A 22318-nucleotide genomic window follows, 5' to 3' on the forward strand; every position below is an offset into this window, starting at 1 on the left:
ATATCAACTTGCCTAAAAAGGCTTTTTGATACGACATTCAATTTTTAAGTTAACTTAGGAAAAAGGACATCTTTATAATGTTGAGTCATCCAGTACAAGAATGGGAGGTATCTTTCCATTTGTTCAAGAATGCTTTTATGTTTGTCAGGAGTGTCAAACTTTATTTTAAAATTGCTTTTCAATTACTTGAGGGGCTGTACTGGATCCTTAGGAATATGAGGACATGCAAAACTGAGACGGCACACGCCACATTCTATGCAGAAAAAAGACCAGTGTCTTAAGTGCTAATAAGTCTCACATAGAAAGCGATGTTTTAAAACCCTGTAGCCTGATTGACCAAGGCCTTGGATGAAATTTTATCAATGTCAGCTATAGAGGGATGCTTTGGGCAGGCAGGAAATACCAGATATACAGGATTATTTTCTTTCTTGGATCTTCCTCTCAGGGCTCTGTGGGGAGCCAGATTTGTCCCACCTAAACCATAAAATTTCTTGAGAAAGAGAAAGAGTGTCTCTCTTGAAGAGGGGTGAGGGGAAGGCTGATATAACCAATGGAGTCAATGACCTGAGACACAGAATTTCAGAACAGTGTGGAGGAGGAAAAAGAGGAAATTTGGTAGCCAGGACAGTGAAGCCCTTGTAATGACAGAACCAGGCATTGGACGTAGACCCGAAAGTTCACACATATATACCCCCACCTTCTTACTCTCAACACAGAGCACCTAGAATGACAGAAAACAACTGATCAAGACCTAAAGAACAAGATCTGAGGGCACAGCCACCCTTGCTGGGAGATCTTAGGAAGCCCCTCTCCTCCCTCCCTACCCACTGCCCCTCCCCGCATAGTAAAGCCAAAACACCTGGAGATGTTAGATTTCTAATCAGTTGTAATATTCAGCTATTTAGAACATTTTATCCATCGCTGATAGTTGTTATTTTAAGAATATTATTTACTACTGGCACCAGTTTGAAAGCCTAAGAAGGGGATATTAAAAAATACAAATCTGGTTCATTCTTCTCGCCCCTTAGCCTCTGGCACAGGGACAGAGGGCCTGCATCTCCTTTATCTACACCTGTTCTATCTGGAAGAGAGGAAGGTACTGGACCCGTGACTGCTACGCTCGATACTGGGGGGGGGGGGGGGGGAGGTACCTGCAAAACTCACCTGGAGGTCAGGCGTAGTGAGATTCAGGGGAGCTAGCTCATCAGGCCTGAAATTATATCAAGCCTGGGTCAGGGGACCACCCAAAGAGGCTGACCTCACTTCTAGATCCAAGTCTGCTCCTAATTTACTCTGTGACCAAAGGCAAACCCTTGCTGTGTTTTGTTTTACCTTTTTGATCCGTCAAGTGAGAATCATGACACCTGCTCTACCTACTCTCCTGACATTGAATAAAGTCAGACAATAAACAAGAAATACAATAAAGAGAATTAAAAGTGCCATCTGAATGGAAGGGGCTCTCTAAAGTGGTTCAGTGAACTCTGGGTTCCAACAATTTCTAGTGTCCTAATTAGGAAGAGAGGGAACAATTAGATAACTTTCAAACATTTGTCAAGGATTAAAAAATATCCTCTCAGGGGCTAAGTCGCTGTGTTGACCACAGTCGTATGTATGTTAGATCATTTTAAAAGGGCTGAAAAAAATCTGCGTCCCACCAGTTGAAGAGACTTCCAAGCCCCCGTAACCCAGCAAACAGCCTTGGGAATGGGGCCATCCCCACAGTGCTGGCAAGAGAGGCCGAGAAGATGAAGAAAAAGGTTGAGTCAGAGGGAAAAAGTTATTGTCACTCTGGAAAAGATTCTGTAGACTCACAGAAGAGTCGTGCCTGTTATATTTAAGTAGGGAACCAGTATAATTAAAGAAAACCTCACATTTATGTCTGTCCCTCTTGGTGTACACATGTTTGTTCTCTGAGTTCATGCCCATGAATAATAAATGCTTTCTGAGGAACTCAGTACTTGGAAGTGTTTTGCAGCACAGAGATCTGTGAAATACGTCTACACCAAAGTCTCGAGTGAAATCTCAGGCAGATGAAATAACTGAGTGGCCCACACTGGGCTAACAACACCACCACCAGGGCCTAGGAGCTCTGTCCCCTCCATTTCTCTGGGTCTGAGATTGATTTCAGGTAAACTGCCCCGGAGAAATGGATGAGACTGGGGATAAGGGTCTTTTAGGACCACAAAGTCTCATTTCAGGGCGCTTTTCCAAACTAGGGGAGGTGTCCCTTTTCCCCCCCTCTGTCAGCGTTGGGACAGGTCTGGTTTCAGTCATTTATGTGCTACTACGCATTCATTTGGGGTCAGGAATCTTTCATCCTTTGGGTTGTCGTTTCAGTCTTCTAAGTAGGGAAGTGGAAGGTCTTACTTGGTATTAAGATCATTTCAGACATCAGCAAATGGGTGTGGGGGGCATGTCTGATGGCCCTCCAGCCTCACCACGCCTGCGGGGGAGGCAGGTCCCCAGAGGAAACACGATGTAGCCGCTCACCTACTTTAGGGTCATCTGGGGTCCATGGGTAGGGGGGGCTTTCATGCCTCCCTCTAGAGCTTGCTGCCTTACCTGCTCCCCCTCCCGGAGTGGCCAAGGCTTCGTCCAAGTAGCTCTTGCGACAACCCGGGCTCCGGGCTCTGCTCCTCTCCCGGTTGGGCCGCCTGCCGCCTTCACCCTCCCTGTGCTCTGCGAGGCTCCTTGGCTCAGCCTCCACTTCCCCTCCCCCAAGACTTCCCCCAGGTTCTCGGAACCTGTTCTCACCTCCCTCCTCAGGGCCCGACCTACGGCCTGTTTAAGTTTCTCCACCCACTCACGCTTCCTCGTGCATTTCTAGGGTTTTCCTCAGTGGCGCAGTTATCCGCAGGGGCCGGGCTGGAGGGCCACCGCTCTAGCCCGCCAGCACCTGGATGTTACCGTGCTGGCGACCTGGCAAGGGGAGGCACCGGCAGGGTCTCAGGTGGGAGCCAGTGAACTGAGATCTGGCCTGGCCCAGGGATAACTGGGAGTGGGAGCCCCAGTCATCGGACAAACAACCGGCTGCAGGTGTGCATGCTTGTGCGTGCGGGAGGGGATGGGGTGCGCATCAGCCCCCAGGGGAGAAAGCTGTTGGCAATATTTAACGGGTCCTGCAATACCTAACAGAGAAGGAAGAAAGATCTAAAAGCTGGGTTTGGGCTAGAAAAACACTACCGATTATACTGTTTATAGTCTTCCCCCAATCATCCAAATGGAATCATTTATTCTATTAATTACAAAGTATAATAGAGTTATTGGAAGCAGTATTTGGTAATGTGGATCCGTTTTCCCGGCTTGCCTTACACGTAATATGGTCTCTTCACAGGCTCACAATTTTTTGGCTGTTGACCTCCAAATCTCTACCCACCTTCAGACCCACAGCCAAGGACTAAGGGCCCCCTGTGATACCACCGTGTGCAAAGTTCATGGGTCTCCTGAGTCTGTTCCTGGAGCAGGAGACCCACCCAGTTGCCTCCACCTGGACATCAGAGTAGGTGCAGCCTAGACTCCCGTCTACCCTTCTTGGCCCTCCCTGCACAACAACAGGGGACAATTCTACCTCCCACTGCCCGCCATACCCACGTCTCCACCCTGGGTTCAGATTCTGTAGTCTCTCTCCTGTGTCACTGGAATGTTCTCTCAACCAGCACCTGCCCCTACTTCTTGCTACCCCTATGTAGGTAGAACAAGCTCTCTTACGTTTATGCCGAATCCTACACTACTGGCCTGTTGAATAGCGTCCCTGTCGATGACTGGATAAAATTGGGATTCCTTAGCCTTTTACAATCAAGCCCCTATTTCTCCAGTCCAATATAAACTCTGCTATTTTACACATTGGGAGTAACTCATAATTATCTCTGGTGAGTCTCTTGTTTTACTTCACTCTTTCTGTTTCATGGGCCACACGCGCTGCTGAAAATTAGAGGGTTGGTTCCAGTTCAAAGCTTTTGGCTGGACGGAGCTCTCAGCCAGAAGTTCTCCATCTGTAGCCTATTAGCCCTCCTGGTCGCATTTTGTTATTTCTCCTTGCACCAGAAAAAACAAACAGATGTCTCTCCCACAGTCTCTGCCTCCCCTGCAATGTCAGAGGAGTTCTTTCCCAGGTGACCCCCCGTGACCTTGTGGAGTTCCCTTGTCTGCAGCGGCCTGACCCTCCCAGTTGTCTAATCTTATTGCCACCCCCGACTTTCTGGCTGTTTCTTCCTGATAAACCACCCTCTTCTCCGTCCCGGTCTTGGTGAGGCTCTTCTAAGATCGCAGATGTAGGGCTTCACCGTGGGTGCTGGTTTCCCATGATTCCTGTATATTTGCTTCTGCCTCCAGCTTCCGTGGCCTTCACTATGGGGCACCACTGAGGATAACGTCAGCACTAGAAAGCAGTCTCCGAGTGTGATGTGGGGATTTAGTCTCCTGCCCCAAAGTCCCCATCAGATTTCTCCCAAGTCATCCCTGGCAAAGTGGAAACAGTACACTCACAGTGTGAACATAGTTCCCCTTTCAACCAGACCGCCACCCTCAAGCTCCTAACTATGAAATCGGGAATGGACACAGAGCAACTGTCTAGAATGTTGCTTTGTTTTCAGCCTTTAGCTCTCTTGGAGGAACTTCTTCCAAGGCTCTGGAGTTGCCTGGAGAAAACGAGCTCATTTAGCACCTTACGGGGTGAGCTACTTCAAGCTGCTTCTCAATTCCCTTACGTTGTGAGGAAGCATGACCTAGGCCCATTGCTTCCAGTGCTGTTCAGTACAGAAGCAGCAGCCACATATGGCTATTTGAAATGTGGCCAGTCTGAATGGAGATCTGCTGTTATGCACATGTTATGCATACTGCATTCCAAAGACTTAGCCCCCCAAAATGAAAAATATTTCACCGGCAATTTTATATTGCTTGCGTGCTGAAATGATAATATTCTCTCTCTCTCTTTTTCTCTCTCTAGATAGGGTTAAATAAAATATATTACTACAATCACTCACTTATCTTTTTTTACTTTTTAAAATGTGCTACTAGAAAATTTAATTGAGAAAATTTAAATTACACATCACCTGCATTATGTTTCTACTGGATAGCGCCAGACGAGACCTTGGCTCCGGGTGAGCTCTTAAACGTCTTAATATACTTTCCAAAGGCTTGTAGTATGTGATGCATGTTCCCTTTTTCCTGTCCAGGCAATGCTTAAATTGGCAATTTGAGGTCTTCATGATAAATCTCAAATTCCAATTCGCATTGTTCCCAGATGGCAAGGGGGCAGGTATATAAATGGAGTCCTGGGGACAACCACAGATTTCCAGAGTCCCAGCAGTGACTGAGTTCATAGAGCTTTCTTTCTCTGCTCCTCACATTTTTTTTTTTTAAAGAAGTAGACAAGAATAAAACATTATGAATTCCTCCTAGCTTAAAAAATCACACATCAACATGCCTTCACAAGCATTACGCCATTACGATAAACAGCAATCCTATGAAAGCAAACCCAGTTGGCTGCTACACATTCATCCCTGAGAACTTGGACATGTCTTTGGAGGGTCAAACATAAGCTAGTTTGCTGTCATCGAGTCTGGAAGAATATTTATGCTACACTTGGGCTAAGGCCCAGTAACTGAGTATTCACAAAGTCATTCATCTGGGCTGTGTTTTCAAGTCTAGCGTCAATGAAAATCCCATTTGTTTAAACTGAGATTATCCCTAGCTTACTGTGCTCATCACCTCTCCTTAGTTTGAGAGAATAAGCCCAAGTTTCTCATTTATAAAATATGCATGTTAAAGAAAAACAACTCTCAGGAAGGCACGGGGTTTGCCTTCGTAATCATCGGTTATTTTTTGGAGGAGAATGTAAATTGGAATTGAGCAGACTCACGGTTATCTTCCCAAGAGGAAAAAACTGTGCTCCAGAGGTGGGTGACCGCACAGGATCTTTTGGTTACCACGGAGTCTGCAGACTCCCCTGCCCTTCTCTCCAGAGACCAAAAGCCCCCCTGTGATCAGCAGCTCTGGACTATGAACACCTTTCTTCCCTTCTCAGCTCCGTGCTCATTCGTACCTACCTCACCACCCTGAACATGATTTTACTGGGAATACCAGCCCTTCAAACAAATCAACTATGAATTTTTATTTCTCTTTATATAATAAGGAGGCTCCTCAGGATGAGCTGAATCTAATTTCAGGCCAATCCAGCCCTGATGCCACTGAAAATAAAGGAAACCAGTGTCTCACCTGAGAACACTGATTTGTGAATTTCCAGCTGCCAAAGTTGAATCTTTCCAGTGGACACTGGCATCCGTTTATCTATCTGGTACTTCATCAGTCGTGAATGGGACTGTGCCCTGTAAAATCAGATATATTTCAGTGTTTTTCAAGCTGTATCTCCATAAGCTTTGGCTATTCTTTACCTTGTATGGGAGGCAGCATTTCCAGTAATATTCTCCAAGTGTTTGGTGTCCAGTCCCCGCAATGGGAATGGCAGATCTCACACTCCCTGACGGTGCTATGCTCATGGCACAGTCCGTTTCAAAAGGGGGAGATTATTCAGGTGGGCTTCATTCCTTCAAGGGAGCCTTGAAAAGTCGAGAACTTTCTCCACCCAGTGGCAGAAAGGGACATCAGGGGGACCCCAAGCATGAGGATTCCACACACCATTCACTGCTGGCTTAAAGATGGAGGTGGCATCTAGAAGTTAAGAGTGGTCCCCAGCTGACAGCCAGCGAGAAAATGGGGATCTTAGACCCATAGCCACAAGGAAATGGATACTGGAAACAACCTGAGGGATCATGGAAACATATAGGGACCCCGCTGGGTGGTACCTTGATTTTGGCTTTGGAGGTGCCTAAGCAGAGTCCCCGATGGGGACTTCCTGACCTATTGGGTTGAGATAATGAATGGGTGTTGATTTTAGGTGCTAAGTGTGTGGTCATCTGTTACGCCGCAGTGGGAAACTAATACAGCATGGCAATTTGTTTGCTGGATCCCATAGCTTTCCTGATTTTGTTGTGGTTCATAATCCATGGAACTGACAAGCTGTGTGGCCTCAGGTGAATTGCTTGTCCTTCTTGAGCCTATAAAACCTGCCTCACAGAGTTTTTATGAAGATTCAATGGGATCCACGTCAAGTGTTTACCGCAGCCCCCCATGCTCAGCAGGATCTCGATCAAGCTCGGTCTCTGTGGTGTATTTATGTAGTCCCCCATGTCCCCCTCCATACAGAGCTTCCTGCATATTGTCCCACGAGGCCAGGGACACTGTCGGTGCTCAGAACATGGGGCCTGGGTTGTATACAGAAACCGTATTCATCGGGTATTTGTTTTCGGAAATGCACGTATTAAAAAAATGTACACAAGATAGGTTGTCCTCAAGCTGCCCAGAAGTCTGTAGGAGGGAACGATGCAAACACAGCACTATTCATGCTAGCGTTAAGTCCAACGCTGGGACCTCAGCACCTTTCCCTGGTCTGAAAGGACAGACTCTCAGGTGCACACAGGGTGGCGGTGGGGGAGGCAGGGGGTGGGGTCGGGGGGACAGTGGTGAAGGATGCCAGGAGCCCAGGTGCAGAAGAGGCTGCAGCCAGCAGGGGCTGGAGAGCCAGGGGGCTATTTGGGGGAGCACAGGGTGGGCTGGGAGGGAAGGTGGAGCTCTTACACTGAGCTGAGAACAGCCTGCATCTCATGCCAGCCGGCTGGGCTTCAGGCTTCTGGTCCCGGGGAGCTCTCAGATGTCCTTCAGCAGAGCAACCTGATCAGATTTACATCCTGGAAACGAAGCAGTGGTGTGGGATGGAGGGCCCACACAGGATGGTTGGCAGATGAAGAGTCTGGAAGAAACAAACAGGCAGCTAATTTAATGTTAATCTTTAACTTTCAAGAAAAATACACACCAGTCTACTCGAGCCCTTTTATTTGTAGTGAGGCCCTGAGATTCGAACATTCAGTTGAATGTCCTTTATAAGAGCAATGTGTCCAGGGGCGCCTGGGTGGCTCAGTGGGTTAAAACCTCTGCCTTCAGCTCAGGTCATGATCTCAGGGTCCTGGGATCAAGCCCCACATCTCGCTCTCTGCTCAGCAGGGAGCCTGCTTCCCCCTCTTTCTCTGCCTGCCTCTGCCTACTTGTGATCTCTGTCAAATAAATAAATAAAATCTTAAAAAAAAAAAAAAAAGAGGAATGCATCTGTCCCTGATGGCCTGCAAAGCAAGGGCTTCCTAGTCAGGGAGGTGTGGTGTGGGCTCATTTCTGCGGAGCTGGTTTGCCCCGAAGGGGCAGAAGTGGAGAGGTAAGTGGGCTGACTCCCAAGGATTAAAAACTGTGGTCTGGATTTTTACATAAACAGGGGGCTGGAACCTTCCTGGGTCTGGCTTGAATTAGTTTGGGATTCCCTTCTAACTGTGAAACTTCCAGGTGCCTAGAGGAAGGAGGAAAAGATACTTACTTCTGAATTAGTACTTGGAACTCCTTCTTTAGTAGAAGCAAGTTTATGAATAATGATTTGGCTACAAGCTGGCCTCTTGATGGAGCAATAGCCAGTCTGAAATCCAGTCCATTTGTAACTTTGTTATTATATTATCTTCTGGATCTTTCACTAACAACCAGATGTTTGGAATATGACCTGTTTGTAAAGCAGAGATTATCTGGGATTATGGCTTAATAATCATGGCGATGCATTAGATACAAATTCAAGATGGTCTTGAGACTTCCATACATGGCTGCAAAGAACCGGATCAGAAGATATCACCCAGAATACAGGCCTAGAAACATTTCTATTTAAAAATGAGTCGGCATGGGGGTCCTGGGTGTCACAATCAGTAAGCAACTGACACTGGGCTTTAGCTCAAGTCATGATCTCAGGGTTCTGAGATTGAGCCCTGCATCTGGCTCCTCTCAGTCTCTTTCCCTCTCTCACCACCCCCCACCCTGCCTCCATGCTCTCTTTACAATAAATAAATCTTTAAAAAGAGAGAACCTTTAAGAAACAAAAATAAAAACGAATCCGTTTTTGTTTTTATTAGAATAGAACTTTATTTGTGGTATCAAGATTTTTGAAAATGACTTTATACTTTAAAGTATGCAATAAATTTGATACATTAATCTTGATATATATATTCACCATATGAGAAGATTTTTAACAATGTAAAATGACTTATAATCAAAACAAATTGTGTTTAACTTGATAATTATGTGGAACAATTTCAGTATTATAAATAAAAAAATGAAAACAAATATTTAAATTTGGGTTAGGATGCATTGCATTTGTTTTACAATTTCATGTCTATGTTACAGTTTGTTTGATTACAGAGAAAATATAGGCTAAAATTATGTGCTTATAATTTCTAGAAAAATAAAACATCCTTGCTATATGAAAATGACCCTATTTACTCTCCAGCTGTCAAGTGCATTTAAGACACTTTTTTATCTGGGATGAGAGGCTGTGTGGCTTGATACAGGCTCCATCCAGACCACCAGCCCACACCTGGAGACGAAGGGGATGACGGTCCATGGCTGGGAGCTGGGGGGAGTGTCTGGTTTCATTAACACCTTGTTCTGAGTCACAGGATCATCCAAGTGAGTATCAGTCAGCTGAAAAAGCTTTATTTTGCCTTGAGCTCTGATCTGCTCTGCTATTTCACAGAAATGACACTTAAACAATTACGTGGTTACGATCCTGTCCGAACAAAAACAGTTTTCACATTAACTTCTCTATAATGAGGACATTTCAAAATGCATTGGCCCATATTAATATTACTTTGCTGAAGTGGAGAAGATGAATTCTGATAGTATCTATAAACACACACACACACACACACACACACACATATTCAATATCAGAGATGTTCCTATTTTTTTTGCCTATCAGCAGACAATTTATTTTTAAACAAAGAGATTCTCTTTGGGAGTGTAGCTAGTGTGCATACCTGATTTGACAAGATCTGATGGATAGCACAAAGCATCTTCTGATTGTTATCATACTTTACAAAGCGTGTCTCTGGAACTTATAACAAGCTTCCCTGACAACGAGGGTGGGCATGATTGTTCTCGTTTGACAGGTGAAAGAACAGGCGCCCAGAGAGGTTAAGGAAGTTGCTTCAGTTTCAACAGTTGGTAAGTGATAAAACTAGTACTGTATCTTGTGGCCTTGCCTGAATGCTGGTTAACACAGGTGAAGGTAAAACACAAGGTACACTTATCTGTCAATTACTTTCCCTTGGCTGTGCTGGAGATGTGGTGTTTGGAAAGTGGTTCTGCTGCTGTCCCACTTGAGATCTTTAGCAGGTGTCTATAGGCACCCATGGTGTTACACCCACAAACTTAAACCAATAGCCAGAAGCACTTTTTACAACTATATACACATGTATATAAGAAGATTGATAACATATATTTACAATAATTCCTAAACCGCCAAGACATCGTATTGAGAAACAGTTTTAACTTTTTGCAAGAGCATTTTCTATGTTATCATTCTAATATATGCATGAAACATATAAATACAAGTCTTGGCACACTTTATCTGTGCATGTGCATGGGACACCTTTTCTTTTGCCTCTTTCTGCTTACCCCTACTTTCAATTGTTTACAAATTAATTTACAGGACCGTAAGTTCCTTGAGGTGAGAACTGAGCTAGATTTCTTTGAAGCTGACAGCTCTTACCCCAGGGCCTCGTGCAGGGATAGGCACACAGCAGGCATCCAGCACACATTTGCTGAATGCCTGCATGTGATTTTTATGTATTTCAATTTGGTTCAAGTAGGATTCTACTTGTAGCATTCTTCTGAAGTTTTGGATTTATAGTAAAACATCATGTTCATAGTAAACAGTATTTTCAAAAAGCATAAGAAATATGGTAATAAATTTAATACAAATTACACATTATAACTACTCTTTGGTTATTTTTAACAAATTATTTGTTGGTTTTTTTTTTTACTAAAGAGATACTAAAAATAGAAAAATGCAACTACAGAAATTAGCTTAATCTGTAAACATAATAAACCCTGTAAACATATATTTACTACATAATTGTGCAAGTGTAAAGAATGACTAGTAAAGGCAAGTACTATACATTTAACTTAGTTCCTCAAGGCATATATAGAAATACTGCTCTGCAGAGCTTTAGTGTAATGTCCGAAGAAGGAATTCTTTTACCTTAAACAGGAAGGAGAGAGGACTATGCCAGTGAACCAAAAGGATATACAGGCAAGAGGAAGACATTAATACTTTTCACACTTTGTGAATCTGAATTCGCTTCACATGTCTTATAAACCACCTCGTTTACTAAAGCTACATATTAACAAAAGCCAAATGCTTTTACAAATGAAGAAGTAAACAACTTTTTTTGTTTGTTTTTGCAAGTGAGTCAGTGGACTACAAAGATAGGGAACACACTTTCCAAGTTTTTTTCCCAAAAATCTTGGCAGTAAGGTGCAATAGGCAGGTCTACAAAATAATAAATAGCTGTAGGCAGCAAGAAATACATTGTAGTTTAATCAATATCAAAGTATTCTTCTCCAAATTTCAGTTTTCCTTCTCAAAAACCAACATTTCACACATGACACTTGTCACAAATATTTCACAGTTACAGTTTCAGTAGTTTAAGAAAGAACTGCCTGGCAAATACTGTAAAAGAGGTAAATATCAAGGACAAAACTCACTATTTCAGGCACATGGGACTTAAATCCTAGAGTGGGAACTCTAAAGATGGAAAGAAACAGCCGTGTAAATGCAACATATTGTTTAAGTGAATGAAATAACGGGAAGGTTGTCATACTGTTTCTTCCAATGCTTTTATGTGATTTTTCCCCCACTATCTGGGAAGAAACAAAGGCCAAGTTTTAGTAGTTCCCTGGAAAATTTTAAGTCAAGATTTTGCTTATCCAAAAGTGGCAGTGAAACACTCTAGATTATTATTTGGAATCTAATCGACGCCATCAAAGCCCTGAGTGTTCTCAATTGCCATCTGAAGTTTATCCCATAATTCTTCAAATGATTCATAGGGCGGCAAGTCCAAGCGGTTAAAGCTGAAAGAACAGAGAGAACCTGGTTATGACAGACACTGACAAAGCAAGTGGCATGGTGGCCAACAGGATCGCTGCTATTCCTGATGTGCTCTGCCTACAACTCTTGAAGGCATAATATCACCAGCGGAGAAGGCAGGCAACAGCACTGGGCTCTACGCATGGGCTCATCCCATGACTTCTCGGTGGGATCCCCTCACTCCCACCTTGACTTCCAAATGCCTGGGGTCCTCTGTTATCTTAACCTTCAAGAGGGAATGTTCTAGCTTCTCGTGGGATGGCCCCTTCATGTGATGGAGGGCAACGCATGGTCAACAGTTGAGATGAGCCAGGTTCAGCTACCTGGATTTTGAGTCCAGGCCTGCCAGCAAAGACACACCTGCTCCTGCATTGCTGTTTCTGCCTCCTCTCCCCCAACTCCTCCATCACTGTCACTGACACAACACAGAGCAGGCTAGACCTTCGGTACCTAGACTCTGTTACAGGAGTTTCACTCTCTGAAAACTTGTTCTCTAAGGGTCGAAAAAACTGCTTACCATGTGTGGGCTCTTGGCAACTTTTCCGGGGTACCCCACTGTTCAACTGTAAATGACTGTGGTCCATTTGAGCCTGTAAGGAAGAAGAGTTCCTTCCATTTACTCTTTATAGAAGGCCCTAGAATTTCACAACTCATTTTTTCGAATGTAGAACTCAATGTAGATCTCAAACGTATAGCGAACCAATCTAGTTGCTTTAAACTCAAAAGAAATGAAGGCTGTCCTGTCCTTGATGGCTTCATTGTCCAGCCACAAGAGGGAAGGTTCCTCTCCATCGGCTGATCTGTGGCCACCCTCTCACTCCGCCGGTGGGCTTCTGCTGTTTCCTAGCCCTGTGTTTCCCTGTGACCACTTCCTTCATAGGTACACAGAGAAAATGAGAAATTTTTCTTTCTTCAGTTCCACTGAGAATAGCCTTAATTTTTTTTCTGATTATCTAATCTCACTGCAAGAAAATTAAAGCAACAGAGAAAAATATACTGAAGGGTATAAAAATCACCTCACAGTCCATTATTAAATCTGAGTAAACATTCTATTGTGAATCGTCTTGTGCATGTGCATATACACAGAATTTTATGCGTAGGTGATCAGGTTATCCATGCTACATTTTTCTTTTATTAAAGACACTTTCATAAGCTTTTTTTTTCCTTTGGAGTTTTCACTTACCTCTTCCTTGCCCCAATTCTCAACATTCTCTAACCACCCCGGTAATTGGTGCTGACAACTTGATGTAGAACCTTCCATACTTTTCCCCAAGTCTTATAATCATATCTGATTATGTGTGGGAGTGTAATTGCCAGAAGCAGCACTAAATATCCTGGATATTCTCAATATTACAGTTTTCTCAAAAAGCACTGCTTTTCACACATCACATATCATGATTATGCTCACAGTTAAAATTTCAGTATTTTTGCCATTGTTTCCCGTATATGGGATTATATGTTTCCTCGCCTCTTGATTCACTCACCTACGTGATCCACTATGAAAACTTCCTTTAAGTTAACGGATACAAACCTTACACCTTTTTATTGGCTAGATAATACAGTATTATAATATTAACATTTTGAAACAACTTTGTTTTGAAAATGCGTAAGAATTTAAAGTATATTCTAATACTGCCATCTCTGGCTCTGTGTGTGAGATATTTCCCCCAAATTTCAAATGATTCATGCAGTCAGTGGATGGCTGTAGGCCCGGACTGCTTAGAAGGATGTGGAGCTAGACATGGAAAGGGCTTTCTGGCCTGCCTTGAACATTCCCTACTGTAACTGGCTAAAATATAGGAGAAGCGAAAGGAAGGGAAGTCATGGAAAACCACTGAAAAGATAAATGCAAAGAAATACAATTAATCAAGAAGGGGTGCATGGGTCAGGGCAGAGCTCCTGTCTTGTTCTTCTCACTGTGCGTGGGGACTCTAGGTGGGAGGTGGCAACTGCTTGACATATTTTGCATATTTTGCAAAATATGCATGAAGCTTAAGAAGACCAGGTTTGCCAAGGAGAACAACAAGGCTAGCGATCCCACCAGACAGCAACAGCTTTCTCCGTGCATGAAAAATTCAGCTCAGCAGCTACTGAGGCAACAGTTGTTCCTGACTCCAACCTGCATGAGGCGTCAACCTGAGCTGTGCCTTCCCTGAAAGATTTGTTCTTTGTAGTAGCTTGAAAAGCAAGTAGATGTCATTCCAGTGCAAGATATTAACTGATTTGAGTGGATCTACATCAGAAACTGAAGGGTTTTTTTTTCTTTCTTCTTCTTCTTCTTCTTTTTTTTTTTTTTTTTTACAAAACACACCTCTCTAGTGCTATGAGATATATCCACTGGAAAACAGTTTGCTAGGATATGCCCAATTTCACTTCATAGAAAACTGCATTAATAGTAACTATTCTGAATATTGAAAGAATCTATCTTGTCACCAGTCTCGAATAACACACACACACACACACTCATATATATGTACAGAGTCCATGATCAAATAAGTTTTGGACCCTGCCCCTTTTTTTCCACAGTAAAGGTTCTGAATAAGTCTCAAAGAAATCTACTCAATTTTGTTTAGTCTGGTATTTGTCCTAAACGTATTCTACCATGGAACTCTTTGTTTTCTGTTGTACACTTAACTAACATTCTGTGGGATGTTGCCTGTTGCCCTAAATCATCATCCTACTAACAGTGCTTTTTCCGTGATGGGGTATGTAGTGGGAATTACATTTAAAATTGAAGAATGGAAAGTAACTCAAGCCATTTCATGTATTTTCCTCTGGTAGCCAATTACAAGATGTACATATATTCTGGCCTACTTCCACGTATCTAATTCAATCATTTAAAAATGTCAGTTCTTTTTTTTACTAAGCTTGGTGTTTGTTTAAATGATAGAAGCTTGACAACTAATCATCAATGGAAAAGACAAGTGGCATCACTCCATTTTTTTAATGATGGTTGAAAACCTTACCATATAGTTCAGCAAATCCATTCATGGGCACTCGAGAGGTGCCGGTGACAAACTGAAGTAATCTTATTCTTTTTTCTGAATCCATCATTAGAACGGCCTGAGTAAGAGAAAAACAGCATTAAGGAATATCACTGGGGGAAAAAAGTAACAGAACTATCCTGAAAAATATGATATCAGAATTTAGTTTGAGTTTTCATGATCAGTTACTACATGTACATGTGTCTGTGAGTTAAATTTGTGTTTCTGGGTGGCTTACAAAGTTCCTGAAAACCTCATTTCTGAGGCTATATGGGAACTCTCTAGAATGAGATCATAGCCTAATAAAGGGACCAAAATATCTTCCTGGATATGACTCATGGCTTTTTAAAAATTATATTTACTGATATTATTGAATGACATACACATTTCTTGATTAGATGGAAAGTCACATTTAAGGAGCCGTGCAGGAGTCCCAGGGAACACACCACAGGTTACTACAAGTTCTCTTCAACAGTTTCCACATTGGTAAGGGGCTGAGCGCCCACTGTGGCTGTTCCCACCATTTGCTACTTTCTGAACAGTAACTTATCTATAAATACATATGGAGGTTGGAGCCATACCCAGAAGGTAGACATATATATATATATATGAAGGTAGACATATATATATTATCTCTATGCAGTGCACTAGTATGGTTAAGTATGATCGAATCTGTTGAAAAGGGATTTACAGACATAGAAGCTTTTAATTACCTTCCAAAACCACTGTATGACTTGGTGATTCACACTATAGCCGTTCTTATACTTCGTGTGTTCTCTCCAGTCATTCACATCGACATCTCCCAATCCACACATAAGAAGCTACACAGTAAGAAATGTCAAACTGTAGACAAGAAAAATTATGGGCACAAAAATCCCGTTTGAAAACAAGAGTATTTCTTACCTCTAGTTCGTTTTCATCGAAAATTTTGATGAGATCCTGTGGTATTAGTTCAAAAAATCCCTAGTGGAAAGAATGTATTTAAAAACCCGGTTAGCAGCGGCTCTCAAGAGCCCCATACGTCAGCTTCTGGGTGGCTGCTGGAGAAATCCCACAGGAACACAGATTCCTACCACCACAGTCTTGGGTTCTTAGGTCAACCGAGAGTTCAATATCGGCAAGAACGTGTATGTGTCCGTAATCTGTTCTCTCCCACTGATTCCCAAGTCAGCCATTTTGAAACCTCTCTACATTTCCCCAGCCATTTCCCCTCCTCTGTGTCATCTCTTCTTTATAGCAGGTAACTTTTACTTGAGAGAGAAACAGAGGAGATGATGGAATTCCCTCAACCTTCTGCATGCCCAAGTACCAGTTGGCAGTGACGTCCATTGTGGTCTCCTGTCCACGGCAGTGGGGACAAGGGCCATTTTCTCTCTGTGCTTCATCTGCTTCCCCAAGGGGCTCATCTCGCTGAACCTCCTTCTCTTTCCTAGCTTCCTCTTTCTACATTTACATTTGTTTAAACCTATCTACCTTAAAAACAAAACAAAAAAGCAGACCTGTCTTCTCTTCACCGCTGTTCTTACTCCCGACCAAACCCCACCTACCGGCCTGTCTCTGTCTCCACCCTCCACCATCTGCCCTCTGTGCCCTTGCTGCCTTCAAGCGGTCCTGGAAAAAGGCAGAGACAGCTTTGCGGTGAACTCTGATCAACACTGTCTAGTTCTGTATCCCATCTGTCTTCTCCGCACTATGAGATGGCTGAAAACACGGCCGTTCTTGAAACTTCGTCTGCTGCCGATGGTTTCTCTCTCATGTCTCTGTCTGCATTGGCTGATTTCCTTTGATGTCTTCTTTTCTACCGTCTGTTCCTTCCATGTTGGTGCTCCCACATCTTCACAGTGGTCATCCACTTTCCCGTCCTTACCACTCTTTCCAATGTCCCTTCTTACCGAGTCCACGTCTCCAGTACACATGGGCAGATGATCCCCAAATCCATGCTGCCCCCCCGCCCCAGTCTCTAGCCCTTAAAGCACCCCGAGCTACAGCTCTCCCTGCTGAATCCATTCAGATACACACAGCTGTCTTCCCACCGCCACCACCACCACCACCACCACCTTCGTTCCTGCCCTGACCTTTCCTCACCTGGATCTCTGTAGCTTCCTCCGGCCTAGCCCAGCCGCTAGTCTTGTGCACCACTAACTCACTACACACCATTTCCAGGATGATCTGACTAAAATGTAAACTGAGTCCTCGTATATTACTGTCACCTTCTTTCCCCTCACTGGACGTCTGCAAAAACCTCAAATTCCATTTTGTTTCCAGTTTAGTACACAGGTCCTTCTTAATCTGGTCCTGCTCACCCTTCAGCTCAGTTTGACCTCCAGCACTTCGAACTGCACTGCCTGCTTCCGTGTAGCTGGCCAGTCCCTCCAGGCCTTCCCTGGCCCTTCCTGTACCTCTCCCTGCCCGGGTTTCCATTTCTCCTCTGTGCTTACCACGCACTGCATGCCTGCCTCTGTCCATGTCACTCTTTGGAATTTCTGCTCCCTAGAGCAGGACTCATGTCTTTCTGCCTTGCATAGCACCAGATCTGTAGCAAGTGCTCAATACCGAATAAATGAAAAGGTACGTGATAAATATTGAACAGAAGATTTTAGAAGAAATGAGTGAACTGGCCATAGCCTAAATGTCCACCAACGGGGGAAGTTTAAAGAACTTATGAGTTTGTATTATGAATAAAATGCAGCCACATGGAAGGACAGTTATGCAACTTGACGTGTAAAGTTCTCTAATAAATATTCGGTAAGAAATGAAACCAAGTCACAAACCAGCATGTATAGTGTGATCCCATGTGGGAAAATAAATGGCCTGTTCCACTCTCCCTATGGCACTGGGGACCCTTGCTCACCTGAGGTTACTTAAGATGGAGGAGACATGACTGGGAAAAGCTGAGGAGCAGGGACCGGTGGGAAGGGGGAGCATCAACATTAACGGTATGGGCCTCGTGGATGACTGAGTTTTAACAGCGAACACTTATTCACTTAAATATTTTTTTATTATAAAAATATAGGGATGCCTGGGTGGCTTAGTAGGTTGTGTCCGACTTTGGCTCAGGTCATGATCCCAGGGTCCTGGGATCGAGCCCCACATCAGGCTCCCTGCTCAGTGGGGAGCCTGCTTCTCCCTCTGCCTCCTGCTCTCCCTGCTTGTGCTCACTCTTCATCTCTCTCTCTCTGTGACAAATAGACGAATTTTTAAAAATATATAATTAAAAGCTGTTTTAAAAAGCAAGTCATTTATTAATTCTCAGATATGATGAACCCCAATACTTGAAACTTACGACTTGTACTTTGAAATGACAGAAGAATGAACAAAAGTAAATGAATACCTCTTTAAAAGCAGCCATTTGCTTCTGGATTCGGTTTACAAATCGCCACTGAATTACAAGACTAAAAAGAGACAAAATATTCATCTTTTTCACATGAGTGAAGAAAAGAATTAAGGTCTATTTATTCCAGTTGGAAACAAAAAATAAAGACTAGGTAAGGCCCAGGCAAAAAGTGAATATAAGTGGGTAATATGGCATTGTTATAGAAAGAGAAAAAAGAACATTAAGACTCTGGCTATGAAGAAAGAGAAAGGAGGTACACAGAGTCTTCCCAGAAAGAATGACAAAATTATTTCCAGTGAAGTATATACAAAACATAATAAAATACTTACTAACAAAATACTTACTAAATATATTCCTTTTTGTTCTTATTGGTGACAACTATTTCTGATCCACCAATTTTCAACTCATGTTGATGTGTCTAAAATTAAGCATGATATCTTGATATGTTATTTTAGTGAAAAAAAATATATGTATTATAGTTACACCAGAAACCCAGTGTTTTAAATTAAATCCATTCACAAGCTAAGAAAATTTAAAATATTAGTTTTACTAAAATAAACATGGAATGAGTCAAATGTCAAGGGAAGCAGAAATTTTTGCTGAGACAGCTTTTGTTACTGGAAAATAAATCTAAAAATAGAGCACAGAAATGTGTCGAGGATATGCATTATTTAACTTCTAAACTTAAGTTGGAACGTTTGTTTCACAATTTACGTACCATTTTAATTAATCAAAGTTTACAAACCTGTCCAAAAAGCTCTTCATCTATGACAAACCTGAGGTCCAATTCTGTTGGATCATTTTCAAGAATCCATCTCAGTGAATTGTAATACTCACTATCCTAAATGAGGAAATGGCATATTTAAAATCTGTACACAAAAAGACACCTGAACCTGCAAAGAAAATATGCTACAGTCTGAACACTTGGACCAAAGATGAAAAGGAATAGGACATCTTTTCTTATATACACACAAGCATTATAAAAAGAGCAGGTGACTAGTAAGTGTGAGCAAAAGTGCATAAATCAGTGGAGTGGGACTTGCCCAACAATTTGGAAACCTAGCTCTGTGTAGAGGCAGTGGAGGTATACAGATTTTGCATCCAGTTGAAGGGTCAACTAAAGTAGTTTCCAGATGAATCCTAACTCCCATGGATGCCCAGGAGCACCTAGAGCCATTCTCGTACGGGCTGCTAAGACGGGGTATAAAATGTTCAAGTAGCTATAAGCAGGTGGTTATTTATACCTGGCCCAAGTTACAGAAAAATCTCAAATTAAATACAGAACCTCCATTAACCAACTCAAATAACTGTGAAATCTTATGATTCATAAGGAATTATACTGTCCACCTTGATAATGTCACAAGGAAGGAATAAAGAATGTCCTTGGTCCCCAGGAAGAGAGCTTGGAATCCATGTGTACATACAACACATGAGGCTTTTCAGTTCACACAGCAAAGCCATAGTCCAGGATTTAATTCTTAGGTTTCCGTTTCTTTGTAGTGGCCTAACCACAAGGCCTCGCTTTTGGACGGTCATTTTGAAAACATATGCCATTCATCAAAAAAGATCACAATCCAAATGTTGATAGCACATTGAAGTAATTAGGGAGAAGTTTACTGATATCTGTAATATTCTTTGAAGTGCATAAAAAAAGAAAAAGATGGATTGATGGACACATGGGTGAGCTGATGGATAGGTAGGTAATAAAGTAAGTACAGAAAGAAACCCGGGTATGGAATCTTGGTGGTGGATACACATATGTCCACTGTAAAATTTTCAAAATTTTATGATGTTAGAAAATTTTCATATTTGAATGTTGGGGGAAATATCCATTTGTATTTTGGAACATTATCATTTGTTCATTTTTTCATCATCAAATTCTAACTTTAAAATATCCAGTTGCTTCTTAAATTGTGCTTTCTCTACATTGCGAGTGAAAAAGACATACCACTGATTCCATATCATGAAGTGTTATTGGTTTGTGTAGCATCATCTTGTAAAATGGGCGGATGAAAAAACCTTTCAAAAAATCAAACATATTGAAAATGATTACCAATTGGAAGAAGTAAGATCATACTTTAAAAATGTTTTATGCTTAATACTAACCATCCAACAGTTTGCCGTGATAAACTGCCATTCCAGCTACCCGGCCAATAAACTTGAAGTAGGAGAGGTGATCCTCATTACACAATCCGGAGTTTGGATTTATCTGTAGGGTATAATTATCCCTGTAAAGACAACCACATTTAAATGCTCCTCTCCACATTTCATATAAAAATTTTAATATGACAAAATTACAAATTAGCTCCCTCTTCCTGGAGTTTTTACTTCGATTAGAACCACATGACAACAGTGGATTTAACGGTTTTAAAAACAGTCATTTCTGCTGAAAGGTGGAAACATCCCAGGTGTTTGACAACAGATGAATGGATACACAAAACGGGGTGTCCCTTTACACAACGGGGTATTACTCAGCCTCAGAAAGGAAGACAATTCTGACATCTGCTGTGCCACGGAGGAACCTTGAGGACATTATGCGAATGGAATAAGTCGGTTACAGAAGGAAAAATCCTATAGGATTCTACTGATACGAAGTACCTAGCGTGGTCAGATTCACAGAGACAGCAGGCAGAACGGTGAATGATAGGGAGGACGGGAGTGAGCGTTTCCTGAGTACTGATTCAGGTGATGATGAAAGAGTTCTGGAGATGGACGGTGGGAGCAACTGCACAACAGTGTGACTGTACTGAACGCCGCTGGCTTCAAATGGCTAAAATGGTAAATTTTATGTTACGCATATTTTACCACAATTTTTTTAAAGGTTATTTTTGAAACAACATTAGTTATCATCTCCCTTTTCTGGCACACTGGAATGTACACTTTCCTTGCTTCTTACAAAGCTTTGTTACTTTCAAAACGGTGACTTTTTCTTTCTGTGTGGAGCCATTGTAAAAATACTTACGTAGCAGAATATTCAAACAACCCATAGTAAGGGTTAAACATTTCCTTTGAGATCAGGAAGAACCATTCTCTGGCGACTCCTCCGTAATCCAATCCCTTTTCACCATCAAACTCGATCCACAGTCGAGCCTTGAGGAAATCTGCTCTCTTGACACCCATAATTCTCCTGTAAGAGTCCTCAAGGACAGTTGTACGGCGAAGTTTCATCTCAAATTTGTTTGGAATGTCATTCTGAAAACCCAGAGAAGAGGGACTTATGGTTTAAATCAATTCGACATAAAGGCAAATTTATTTCTCCAGATAGTCACAAAAACCATCGTGTTCTACCCTGTGCCCAACACCCTTTATTGGGGGAAAACGTAACTAGGGATGTTCTCTATTATTTCCTCTATGGCATAAAAGAATTCATGCCTTTTCTCTAATCATATAATAATATAGGCTTCTGATTTCTATACTGGAAGAAGCAGTTATTGATAGTGGCAATAATGTTCATGCAAAGGCATTGCATGAACAGTACTTAACAGATTAAGTTCCAGGGAAGACCATCCTGTGCCCAACAGTCTAACCAGTGCCTGCTCTCTTGTCTGCCTGTGGGTTCAGGGGTTTTCTGACCTCTACCTTTCCTCCTCGGAGCCCACCCTGCTGCGCTCATTTATAGGCACTAACATTTACAGACTGTATCAGGCACTATTCCCAACATTTTAATAGGTTAACTCATTTACTCCCCATAACAACACGAGGAAGAAACGACCAATATAATCTCATTTTATGAGTGAAGAAAGTGAAGACAAAAATTAAGGAAGTCTGAGTTCTCAGTCTCTGCTGTCTCAGTTTATTTCGCACATCCTTTGCTTATGGGACAAATGCAGATAACTACGCTTTTAGACAGATCATATCGTAAATTTTATAAAAGATGTCTGAATATTTTATTCTTGAGTGCTTTGTGTGCAATGTTCAAGTGGAAACCAGTAAGAGAAAATTCTGTCACGTCAAAAGAGGAGAGGGTTCCTTCTAAGAAAAAAAAAA

General features: G+C 42.4%; 1 protein-coding gene across 4 annotated transcripts in view; it reads right to left on the reverse strand.

Annotated features, from left to right (window-relative positions):
- Positions 1 to 8980: 8980 nt before the first annotated feature.
- The window catches only part of NEDD4 (NEDD4 E3 ubiquitin protein ligase), a 133970-nt gene continuing 120632 nt past the window's right edge, over positions 8981 to 22318 (reverse strand). For all 4 annotated transcript variants that reach the window (XM_032342640.1, XM_032342641.1, XM_032342639.1 and 1 more), the window contains 11 exons: positions 21294 to 21523; positions 20438 to 20559; positions 20280 to 20350; positions 19077 to 19172; positions 18676 to 18749; positions 18329 to 18389; positions 15901 to 15960; positions 15711 to 15818; positions 14980 to 15076; positions 12531 to 12603; positions 8981 to 11997 (listed from right to left, as the gene is read on the reverse strand). In XM_032342640.1, the coding sequence (XP_032198531.1) occupies positions 11895 to 11997; positions 12531 to 12603; positions 14980 to 15076; positions 15711 to 15818; positions 15901 to 15960; positions 18329 to 18389; positions 18676 to 18749; positions 19077 to 19172; positions 20280 to 20350; positions 20438 to 20559; positions 21294 to 21523 (1095 nt within the window). In that variant the 3' untranslated portion in view covers positions 8981 to 11894. The remainder of the gene's footprint in view (positions 11998 to 12530; positions 12604 to 14979; positions 15077 to 15710; positions 15819 to 15900; positions 15961 to 18328; positions 18390 to 18675; positions 18750 to 19076; positions 19173 to 20279; positions 20351 to 20437; positions 20560 to 21293; positions 21524 to 22318) is intronic.

Source organism: Mustela erminea, chromosome 5, assembly GCF_009829155.1.
Source record: "Mustela erminea isolate mMusErm1 chromosome 5, mMusErm1.Pri, whole genome shotgun sequence".
NCBI lineage: Eukaryota > Metazoa > Chordata > Mammalia > Carnivora > Mustelidae > Mustela > Mustela erminea.